This window comes from Dermacentor andersoni, chromosome 5 (genome assembly GCF_023375885.2).
Source record: "Dermacentor andersoni chromosome 5, qqDerAnde1_hic_scaffold, whole genome shotgun sequence".
Taxonomy (NCBI): domain Eukaryota; kingdom Metazoa; phylum Arthropoda; class Arachnida; order Ixodida; family Ixodidae; genus Dermacentor; species Dermacentor andersoni.
In genome coordinates this window covers 164908426-164921055 of record NC_092818.1, presented here as the reverse complement: position 1 = coordinate 164921055, position 12630 = coordinate 164908426, and the positions used below count along the sequence as shown (strand labels likewise).

The 12630-nt window shown below is 40.7% G+C and overlaps 1 protein-coding gene across 5 annotated transcripts in view; it reads left to right on the top strand.

Annotated features, from left to right (window-relative positions):
* Positions 1-11115, top strand: part of LOC126531573 (cyclin-dependent kinases regulatory subunit-like) — a 29837-nt gene extending 18722 nt beyond the window's left edge. For all 5 annotated transcript variants that reach the window (XM_055071257.2, XM_055071258.2, XM_050179138.3 and 2 more), the window contains exon 4: positions 9431-11115. In XM_055071257.2, the coding sequence (XP_054927232.1) occupies positions 9431-9474 (44 nt within the window). In that variant the 3' untranslated portion in view covers positions 9475-11115. The remainder of the gene's footprint in view (positions 1-9430) is intronic.
* Positions 11116-12630: the final 1515 nt, after the last annotated feature.

Below are 12630 nucleotides of genomic sequence, written 5' to 3'. Positions count from 1 at the left end.
GCCCTATGTTCATCTGCTCAATGTGAAACAAAGTAGTCATTAAATTTAGCACAATGTGAATGATCACAATAGAAGAATGCAGAGGTGGAGCATGAGCACTCATTTCATGTACTGAGGTGACGTACTGACTAGCCCATCAAGAACTCCTTTTTAGATTACCCAGTCTGTTTTTCTTGTGTTCAAAGCAGTGTGTTTCTTTGAAGTCGCGCAGGGTACTCGTGAGGTGTCAGTTTGTTGTTTGGAAGTGTTCCGCTTTCTATTTACTGATTTTGCTGCTGTGCGGAGGCGATATAGAGCCGAACCCAGGGCCAATACTGCACAGTTTGAACGAATGCTTGAAGGCCAAAACACAATATTGAAAAAGCTGTCCGCAATGGAGAACAAGTTCTCTGCTGATATAGAAGAACTGAAGGCTTGTATTGTGTCATTAGAAGAAACAATCACAGGAGTGGATGATATTCGTTCTTCACTGGCTAACGTTGGGGCACAGCAGCGTCAGAATCAGGCAACATTGTTGGCTTTTGGTTCAAGAATTGACGATATTGAGAATCGTCAAAGGCGGGATAATCTACTTTTTTATGGTTTTGAAGGTAGTGATACTGGTGAAAATGCAACTAAATCAAGTGAACTTGTCTCAAACCTGTGCCGCACGAAACTGGAACTTAATGCTGTTGGAATTGAGCACGCTCACAGGATAGGACCCTATCGAGCAGGTAAAGCACGCCCAATTATAGTGAACTTTTTCTCTTTCAAAGAACGCCAACAAGTGTTAAATAATGCGCGCAAGTTAAGAGGAAGCTTTAGCTCGGGTGCTCCTATCTAAATACATGTAAAAGGAGAATTCGTTTTTCTCGGCAACCACTGCACCGAATTTGACGGGGTTTGCTGCATTTAAAAGAAAAGCTTAAAATCTAGTGACTGTTGGTTTCGAATTTTCGATTTAGGTCGTCAAATTTTTATAAAAATGTGGCAAAAATCGCAAATTTTCAGAAAACGAAACTATCAAGTTTACAACTCCGTAACTCAGCAAGAAAAAATGATATCGCAATTTTGTGAATTGTACCTGATAGCACATCTAAAGCGGACAAAATTGATATGTTACACATGAACCTCAAAAAATGGAGTAATGTGTAATTACAACTTTTGCAGAACCTTTGTAAACAACGTAACAAAATCACGTAAGATGTAAACTGACGTATCAAATTTGTCCGCTTTGAATGGTCTAATGGATGCCGTTTACAGAATCGCGATATCTGTTCTTGATGCAGAGCTATTAGCTTGTAAACTTCGTGCTTCTATTTTTTTCAAACGCCTGAATTTTTGAAAATACTTTTAACAAAATTCAAGCCCTAAATCAAAATTCCGCTTCCAACAGTCACTAGAATTTAACTTTCTCTCTCGAATGCAACAAATTTCATTAAAATCGGTTCAGGGGTTATCTCAGAAAAACGTTTTTGCGTTTTTACATGTATTTGAATAGGCCGCGTCGGAGTTGGGCCCGAGCTAAAGCTTCCTCTTAAAGGGCATGAACTATAGCATTTAGGAAGATTTTTCACGCGTGGTGAGGGATAAAAGAAGGTGTTTATGGAATTTTGCGAAACAGAATTGGCAAGAAGGTATAAAAGAGGTACTGAAGTTTTATACCTTGTACATGGACAACAAACGCTATCAGATTGATAGCGTGACCAACAAAGTGAAACAGATGTGGCCATCACCAGTTACTAAGATAAAGGAAATGCTCAGTGTTTTGGTGATAAACTGCAGGAGCATAAGAAATAAAGTCGATTCTTTCCATATCCTTCTTAGATCAGTTGAGCCGTCAATAGTTATTGGCACAGAGCCATGGTTGGACTCGAGCGTCTTAAATTCTGAAGTTTTCGCAGATGGCTATCATTGTTTCAGACGCTATCGAAGAGCAAGAGGGGGAGGGGTATTTATTCTCGTTAGCTCAAGCTTATCGTGTGTACCGCTGGAAGGTTCTACAGCCAATCTTGAGTCTGTTTTTTGCAAAGTGAGGCTATCTTATGGGAAAAGTCTAGTTTTTTTATCATTTTACCGTCTTCCCGGATCATCATACGACCAGTTTGTTCAGCTGTCTGCTTTCCTTGATACGCTTGAAAACGATATCACAATACTAGGGGGACATTTTAATCTTCTGGGTATAGACTGGTCGTGCGATGACCTTGTAGCGTCGGTAACTGGCCATGCGTATTCTGCATTTTTGGATCTCGTCTGTTATTTTACGTTTCAACAGTACATTCGTGATGCTTCACGGAACGACGGCACAGGTCACGTACTTGATTTGCTCTTATGTAATGTTCCGAACATTATAACAAATGTGAATGTACTTCCCGGCTTAAGTGACCATTGTGTTTTTACTGCTGATATAAACGTTCAATATGTGTCCGTGCCGAAGAAGGAACCCAAAAAGATTTATGTATATAAGTGGGCCGATTTTGGTGCTATCATTTCAGCGTTTGAGTCATATTTTCCTACCTTTGATGCATTAGTTGATGAATTGAGCATTGAAAATTTATGGAAGCTGTTTAAAGACAGGCTTTTTGAATTGCGCGATACATTTGTTCCTACTCATGTTATCTCATCTAAACGGTCAAAGGATAAGCCTTGGTTTAATCATCAGCTGCGCACACTAATACGAAAAATTAGGAGAGCTTATCTCAAGTTTCGGAGAGCGAAGTCCCAGAATACTTGGTTAGAACTGAAATGTTTGAAAAAAAGCTTTCAGGGTCTTGCGGAGCAGGCCAAGCAAACTTATTTCGAAAACCTTGGTGTGAAGTTGCTCAAGGATTCCAAAGAGTTCTGGAGATTTGTTAGGTGCAATGGTAAAGAAAATAATTCTATTCCCCCCTTAAAGAGCTCTGAAACCATAATTGATGCTGATGAAGACAAAGTGAAACTTTTTAGCAATTTTTTCTTGTCAGCATTTAGACCAAAGCGTTCTCGCACTGTTAATGTGATCTGCCAAATAGACATTGAACAAATGCCTGAGGTTATATTTGGTGTAGAAGGTTTGCGTAAATTACTGCAGGAGGTGAAGCCGACAATCGCTTGTGGCCCTGATGATATTCCGGCAGTGATTCTTAAAAACTGTTCTGGAATATTGTGTTTTTACTTTGCTTGGTCATTTAGAAAGCGTTTATCTTAGTCTTGTTTAGCACGTGATTGGAAGCTGGCATGGGTTGTACCCATTCACAAAGGCGGATCGAGAAGTGCTGTTGAGAACTACAGACCGGTGTCTTTAACAAGTATCACATGCAAGTTAATGGAACACATAATTTAGACTTCAATCATGTCGCATTTAGTTAAGCACAATATTCTAAGCTCTTGTCAACATGGTTTTTGACAAGGTTTTTCATGCTCTACACAGTTAGTAGAATTCTTTCATGATCTGGCCTCAGCAATAGACAAAACCAAAATAATAGACTGCATATTTCTAGATTTCAAAAAAGCCTTCGATGTGGTTGCACATGATCTTCTCATCTCAAAACTTAGGGCCTACAAATTGGACAACAGTGTCATAGCTTCGATTGCTGAATATCTTCGTGCAAGAGAGCAGTCTGTGGTGCTCAGTGGTTTTTCTTCTGTATATGTTCCAGTTACCTCAGGTGTTTCCAGGGATCAGTTTTGGGTACCCTTTTATTTCTACTCTTTATTAATGATATTGAAAGTGACCTTACGTCTACATTTAGAATGTTTGCAGATGACTGTGTCATTTATAGAGTCAGAGATAACGCAAGTGACATTTCATCATTACAGACTGATTTAGACCTTATAGGAACATGGTGCAATACGTGGGAAATATCACTAAATGTTCGAAAATGTGTTCATGTCACCTTTTCAAGGAAGCGCGCATTTCAGTCATGCACTTATACCTTGAGTAATATGGCATTAAAGAAGCTTTACGAATACAAATATTTAGGAATTTTAATGACATCTGACTTAAGATGGAACAGGCACATTACGCATATTTAGAATAAGGCAATACATTCATTGGGATTCCTCCACCATAACTTCAGTCAATTACCGAATAAATCAAAAGAGCAATTTCGCTTGTGTTCGTAGTTTACTTGATTGTGGTTGTATTTGTTAGGATCCGTACACGTCTGATCTCACGGAACAGCTTGAAAGAGTGCAGAATAGAGCAGCTAGGTTTGTTCTTAATAACTATAGTAGAAAATTAAGTATGACAGAAAGTAAAATTAAATTATTGTGGCAAGCATTAAAAGACCGGTGAAAAAATCTGAGGTGGAAATTTTTTCATGCTGTTTATTATTCAAAAACAGGGATTGATAGAGAAAGATATATTAAGTCGCCTACTTATACGTCGTTGAGACGTGACTATGTGCGAGTTTCCTTTCAGGGGTGACGTCTTTAGGTAATCTTTTTTTGTTTGATCTATAAGAGAATGGAATGCTCTTTCGCCTGACATTGTTAATATTGAAAACAATGATGCATTTTATCGCGCTTTATGTACGTGATCACTTGTTTCTTCCTTTAAAATCTAATCCCCCCTGCTGTAATGCCCGCATGGGCGATGCAGATATGTAATAAATAAATAAATAAAGGTGGTGCCCATATTGCAGCCTTATGGCAGTTGCTTCATATGAGTAATGTAAGTCAATTACAAAAGCTTGCTCATAGTTGTAAGACGAGTCAGGAAGCTGTATGTAGTTTACCTGTAGTTTTATCAAGTGTTGTTTAGCTTCACGAAACCATGGCAAAGCTAACAAATGTCTACATGTCCAAAAGTTTCGCATGGGCTCCAAGATCTCAAGGTTCTTACACTGCTATAGCATGGTGCAAAAAAAGTTTCAATCAATTCAATTATGGGGTATTACGTGCCAAAACCACTTTCTGATTATGAGGCACGCCGTAGTGGAGGACTCCGGAAATTTCGAGCACCTGGGTTTCTTTAATGTGCACCTAAATCTAAGTTCACGGGTGTTTTCGCATTTCGCCCCCATCGAAATATACTAAAAGTATACTAAAAGCTTAGCATGTGTCGCACACCAACTGTAAAACGAAGCAACTTCGTCTATACTGCTAATTTATTTCGGCTCTACTCGGCCAAACCACTACACACCTCACTCTGTTGTCAGAAAAAACTGAGTCACAGTGCAATATTTGAAAACATATGGTTTATCACTCAAACTTTGTCATTGCTGTAAGATGAGAACTGTAAGATGAGAGATTGCAAAACTCCATTAAAACCACAGTGACTTCCAGAAAAATTAATTGCATTGCACTTAAGCTGCTTGGTCAAGCTTCTTGTAGTTTTGGCGCCCAGCACTAATGTGAAGCAGTGCACCCACTTGAGTTACATGTGTACCATGGCAAGCTGCAATTATAGACGGGTGTTTCTCAGGCGCTCATGCTTCTGCAGTGTTTCTCAAGAATTAGTAGAGAAAGTCAACACCATAATGTTTTTTTTACTATTGTCTAGAGGACTTGGCATGGAAGCTCACTGGCTGTGGTATACTGTGGCTAAGCACAAGGTCACGGGTTGGATTTCCGGCTGTGACAACCACATTTCGATGGGGATGAAATGCAAAAATGCGTCTGTGCTTAGGTTTACTTGCACATTAAACACCAACTGCAACGAAATTTTGGGCAATGTAAGAAGCCTAGTTTCAGATAATCTAGATACAGAGTAGCCTCCATGCAAAATTTTAAGCTTGAATTATAAGTAGAGGTGACGCAAAAGGCTTGCAAAATTAGATGCTTTTGATAACAAAACTGAAAAAAAAAATCTGGCAGAACTCATCCATGATGAGTATCCCAGTGTGCGAAGAGCTCCAATGTGTCTTCTATGACGCGTGTATACTGCAGCCGGGCTCCTCTCTTGTGCTTCCCTCTGGACACGCCACACCATCTAGTTGCAGCGGTGGGAAGTCCGCGCATACTTAGCGGCACATACCCATTGACACATACCCATGGGAACAGCTTACATGTTTAGAGTGCACTATCTTCAGGATCAGCCCATATTTATTTTTAGGTATACTTATATAGTTAGACAGGTAGCTGGAGAGAGAACTGGGCTGACAATGCCAAGAATGCTATTTGCATTTTTCTTTTTTCTTTTTTCATGTAAGCAGAGTCAACTCTAGTTGACATCTACCTAGATGCTGCTATGTGGCGTTCATTGTAAAGCAACAAATTGGCTATCAGGGACGCCTAAATTCCTTCGTTATACAAGCAAATTCGTTGCAGTAGTCTTTGTTGTGGAGGCGTTTGCAATACATATGAAAGGTAGAAATTCGACTGGGGAAACAATCAATCCGTTGTTGTGCAGGTCATTTCGCCATGGAAGCATTCATTGTAGAGGCGTTTGACTGTACCCGATGGCACATACCCAAGTTGGCATCAAAGGTTCATTGAAGAGCAGCACACACATAGTGACACACACATAGTGGCACATAACTGTGCGACCGATCCATGAAAACAAGGGGAAAGTTGTTACAGAAAATTAGTTTGAACTCCCCAAGAATGCTTCGTATTAAAAAAAAAATGCTGCCATTGCCACTTGCTGGAAGTGATGCATGACTCAGAATATGCAGCTCCTCTGCGTGGCTTCCAAGATTGGGCACAACCTATAGCGTGTAAAAAATGCTGGCTCTCCCGTAATCGAGAGTAAATGTAAGCAAGAAATGGCTACTGGCAAAGCATATCGGTTGGTGGTGATACTAGCCGCAATCTTAAAATGGGTGTAGTGCATGTTCGCAACGGCACACCACACCACGTCATACTCTTCACTGGTCCATATGGATGCAATAGTTCCCCGTCACAGACAGAACCTCATTGCAAGTCTTGTCTCAGTCAAGTGGCTATCCGCGGTGTGCTGGATGCTGCCGGTGCACTGGATGCGCCGCGGGCCTCTTGAACCACTGGCGCTGAAAAAAGCACATGCAACTCTGTCTCAGCACCAAAAGGTGACAATCAAGTGTATAGTGCCCTGTAGCTGCTTTTTGGACGTCAGTATTGGAAATGACAAATAAAACTTCAGCGTACTAGAAGTTACAGCTTAAGTGACATTGTGAACAAACATTTGGAAGAACTCGGAAGCAATAATTTTTGTAACTTGTTTGGGAAGTGACTAGCGTATGTAATGCGGCCTTGACTAACCAGTCAACCCAGATGATCTTGTTTTGTTCTCGCAACTTGCCCAGATATTCTCATTAGAGTGCCCGGATGTTCTCGTGTCTGGATAACGGCTCTGGCTTTTGGCTCAAGGTCACTTGGAAGGTCGCCAACATCAGGAGCTAAAAGCATGTCATGCCTAAAATCTCAGAGGCAACATGCTGCAACTTATGTCGTACCTGCTAACTACCAGGTGCACCCATTGTGTGCTTATACACTATTTAACCCTTTGGTGGTCATCACCGTATATGTACGGTGGCGAAAACTAATCCCAAATGGTCATGGCCATACATGTACGGCAGCGACAAAATGTTTAAAGAAATGCACCTTTGTGGAACAAAATGCTGCCAGTGTCGCACTGCAAGTTCTGCAACCTTACGCAAGTCCTAGAAGAAATTGCTGTAGTTCTGCCAACCCTTGGCTTACATCAAAACTGATTTTCGCATTGCTCTATGGTGGCTGCAACCGCTGTAGTTTAGAAGTATTCCAGCTTTGCCTAATTTACTGCTGCATACTAATGCCCGCACTTGGGCACCTTATAATCATTGTCGCATGTGACGTTTAGAGTTATGAGCATTGAGAAAAGTTTTTTCTATCTCAGTATCTATCACTCAGTGGTACTGCAAGATGCTCACCTGCGTGGCCCTCCTGTAGGCCTTGTTTACAGGTGGGCACTACTAGTAAACTGGCAATACTGCCACATGTATGTCTCTTTTCTCAAGAAATGCAAGAACTGATAGAGGCTTGTCTTTGGGTTTTGCCAGGTTTGCTTCAGTGGTATTCATTTATTAACACTTAGCCAAAGTAAAATTTCATTACAGTTGTCCTTCAAAAAGTGCCAGGTGGCCTCTTAAAGAGGCCACCTGGCGTCTCTCGTTGACCAAGTGTTGCTTGGGTACGTTAGTTCCCAATAATCAGTCAATCAGTCAATTGATAAATCTGATGCTGTACTGCTGCTGCACGCATATGAATGCCAGAAAGCAGAGGCTTCTGACCAACCTATTTCTTGAAGTGCCCGGACAAATTGAAGATGTAGTCTGTCAACTAATGCTACATCTGTCATGTTGGTTTAGTCTCTAATAAAATGGCATGTTAAGAATGGTGTTACGTAAGATTCTGTTATTAAAGCATAAGCACGCACACTATGCTATACAGTTATATAAAATGTGAACAGCACAACCGGCAAATCACAAAATTTGGAGGAAAGATGGGATCTGAACCCATTGTGTGAAAACGTTTATCACATTCCCAGTTTCTTCATTTGCTTGTTATTATAGGTGAGGAAATGTTATAGGAAAACCAAGGCTTTATTGGTACAACTTTGGCCATACTTAAGCCAAGCCATTTTTGTATGTGCTTGAGCAACAAATGGATTTGCTGTATACAGTTCACTTGTGCCTGCTGAAATTCCTCAGACTTCTGTTTAAATTCTGAAGATTGAAATATTAGGAATAAAGCAGATTGAAACACGAAGTTACAATTAAGAGCATTTTGGGACATTTATTTTGTCTCGCAAAATCTATTTTCAGCCCGCACCATCATTATGGCGCACTGCAGTGTTGCTCACAAGTACATCACCCGCCACTTCACATACTGGAGTCACTCATCTCTTGCAGATTGTTTGTATTTTTTCCAAAGCTGTGCCGGTTGCCCAAGTCTTAAAAAGAGGTGATGCAATGGATTGGGTTCAGTGGTGCAGTGGCTGCCATACTATAATTGGAGGTGGCTTTTGCCTCTATACTTATGCTGGGTGACCAGGAATGCACCATCGTAAAGGGCTCATTGGCATCTGTGATAGGATAGCAACATTTCTAGGCAGCAAATTTACTGGAGGGAAAAAAGAAAAAGATAATAATAGTTCTACAGACAGCTCTTTGATATTCTTGAATTCCTGGCATTTTGAGCAACTTGTTAAGGTCAGCAGGCTTCTTTCTTTTTTAAGTGCATTTTAATAGTGCCTGCAAAATACAACAGCGAGAACCAGTTGCACATTGGCAAGCCATGGATATGTTTCTGATTACAAGCTCATTGCATATACAAATGTTTTACATTTTGCCATCATGGGCATGCACATGAAAAATGAATGCACTGTTTTTAATTTACAATGTAGTTTATGAAGTCTGTTGCTTCCAAATAGCTGCTCTCTGTGCATTTACTCAGAATATGTTATTGCTTGTTTCACGGAACAAATTGACCACATCTTTAATTGTTTTATTGGGCAAAAAGAGCCTTCTGAAGGTGCTGATAGACTTGTTCTCTCCCATTTTTTCAGAGCCCCACGTCCTTCTGTTTAGGAGGCCCACCAAAGCAATGTAAACCACTGTCACTGCAGTGCCATTGCTGGCGATACAAGGCAGCTGACAACTATAGTGACAATATAAACATGCAATGACCCACTCGAGTATTTTTCTTTTTCTGCACCCATTAAAAAAAGGGGTGTATGTTACACCTCTTGTCACCTTAGTCTTCACCAGTTTCTTGCTTGTGCTGTTTGCTGGAAACTTAGACGTCTGTGTGATGCTGTAGCTCAGCCTGACTTGGTTTCTTAGGGAAAAAAACATTTATTTGCTTTCTCCTGTTGTTAGCCATCTTGGCTACTACAGGGCAAGCACGATGTGCGCCAAACAAGACAGTTTCTTTGCAAGGCTAGTAATCTGACATGAAATGTAGCATGCAAAACACAATATGATGGTGTTGTAGGCTGTGGAACATGTGCATGCTCAATAGTAACACCAGTTATACAACGGAATAGCTATGCATTCATGTGTACATTTTCTTTACTTTGCAGTGCATTATTAACCCTTCTTAGCATTCTTAACCCCACACAATTCAACGACCAATGTAAATTCTGCAATCAGCCAGGCACTCTCAGACACACCATATGGGAGTGTGTCAACAACCCAGACATACAACCCCCTTTCCCTGAGCATGGGTAGATACTGCTGTCCAGCTCCCTACCTCAAGATCAACTCCTGCTGTTGCTGGATTTCCTCCTCCTTTAAGAATCTGCAGTTGGGTGGGTTGACAGTTAATGGGTGACAGTGAGTACAGCATGCTAGATGAGGCACTAGAGCAACTGTAAACACAATGCTAACTTATAATGATGCTTTCAGAGTTTAAAGTTATCGCTGTGTTATACTTTTATGTGCTTGTCCCGTGCATTGAACTCGCTGTCACTAAGGGTGCAAGGATGCAAACAGGTAAGGCAGAGAACTGGGGGTAGCGACCTCTAGACTTGTAGCACAATAACACAAAAATAAGGTTAGACAGGGACAGTGGTGCTACTCTAACAACTCGTAACTGAATTTTTATCCAGAAGACCGAGCATTACAAATAGAGGTAAGATATTTAACAGGGAGAGGCGGGCTAGTTGGTGGTCGATATTGGAATGCATTGTGTAACTGCGCAAACGCCAAAGGACAAAAAAGGAAGAACCACGGGGTTACATGATGCGAGGTAAGATTTGACAAATTTAAACAAACACTTGTAAGTAAAGATAAACTTAGTGCATCTAGCATGTGATTAGTAAATCTCGTCACTTCCTGATACTAAGATGCCAAAGCCTGGTCTGCATGCATCACTGCTGCTCTGATGGAAATATGTCTTTGCAATCACTTTCCTTTATGTTAGTATCATGGTGCTGGAGAATCGCACACATCTTCAGAAATGGCCAATATTCACAACACTCAATATTGCGATATACTTGAGTACTACAGGGGGCACCACAAAGAATAGCTGTGGTTGCATGGGCAAGCATGGAGGGAATGGCTACTTTGGCTGATGTAAAACAAGCAGCTAGTCAAGGGAATGTTGGCACAAAGACACCACACTATCTGAAAGTCACAAATTTCTTAATGTGTTTAATTTCACAATTGGTGTTTGCGTTCTCATCAGCTCCTCCATTACACTCTTGTACTAGGTGCTTTCTTTTGAATAAAAATTTTGCAGTGAGTTCCACTATCATGCATCTTGCCTTACTCATGTGCCTCGTCTTCTTGTGTATGATGTCACATGATGTCATGATGTGCACATGCATGATGTCTTTGATCTTGCTATGACAGACCACAAGTATTCCCTCTGATGTAGCACTAATCAAAAGCATTCATGTGGGCCTAGTTTGCCAGATTCCTTGTTGTGAAAGAAACGCTTGGTTTTTTTTTTGTTTTTTTTTTGTTTTTTTTTTGCTTGGAACAGGAATTTCTTGGCCTAGACATTTGCTTGACAGATCAATGGTGACTACTGGATCGGTCATGTTCACTGGAGGTCCTCGTGAATTGGGCTATTGATTTCATAGGTGCAATAATCTGCCAGTCATACTAGAAACTATGGTGTCTTCTGCTGCCACCAAGTGTTCCTTCCATTGTTATAAAAGCATTGCTTCAAAAGCAAATGGAAATCAGTCATTTCTGTTCGAAATAGATGATGTGACCTGATTTTGGAGATTTCTGTTTTAAACTATCCTAGCAGCCTGTGCTTGAATAAATTTAAAGCTATCAATGTAAAAGTGAAACTAAACTGTGTGCTTTCTGTCATTCAAATATATCTACCAGGTGTTACATGAATTGTGTTCACATCCCTTAAAAACAGGGAAGATGAGATAACTAAATTATTTCTTCTGCATTGCTTTTGCGACAGAGGCATAAGGCATACATTTGAAAATGAGTTGAGGTAGTACTAAACTAATAATAGTGTGGGCTAACTTTCTAGATGAGAAAGTCGGACGATTGACCACAATGGAAGAATTGGAACCCAAAATCTGAGGTGCTTGTAAGCATCTCTGGACATGCAAAAGGTGGACGCTGCTAATTTTTACAGTGTAATTCGGGCTAATTGCAGCTAATTTCATTCGGAAAAGCAAAACTAAAGTGTCGAATAGCACAACTGTCAAGCCATAAATGACTGACCAGGCAGGATTCCGTAAAGGCTACTCAACAATAGACCATATTCACACTATCAATCAGGTGATAGAAAAATGTGCGGAATATAACCAACCTTTATATATAGCTTTCATTGATTACGAGAAAGCGTTTGATTCGGTCGAAACCTCAGCAGTCATGGAGGCATTGCGTAATCGGGGTGTAGACGAGCCGTATGTAAAAATACTGAAAGATATCTATAGCGGCTCCACAGCCACCGTAGTCCTCCATAAAGAAAGCAACAAAATCCCAATAAAGAAAGGCGTCGGGCAGGGAGATACGATCTCTCGATGCTATTCACAGCGTGTTTACAAGAGGTATTCAGAGACCTGGATTGGGAAGAATTGGGGATAAGAGTTAATGGAGAATACCTTAGTAACTTGCGATTCGCTGATGATATTGCCTTGCTTAGTAACTCAGGGGACCAACTGCAATGCATGCTCACTGACCTGGAGAGGCAAAGCCGAAGGGTGGGTCTAAAAATTAATCTGCAGAAAACTAAAGTAATGTTTAACAGTCTCGGAAGGGAACAGCAGTTTACAATAGGTAGCGAGGC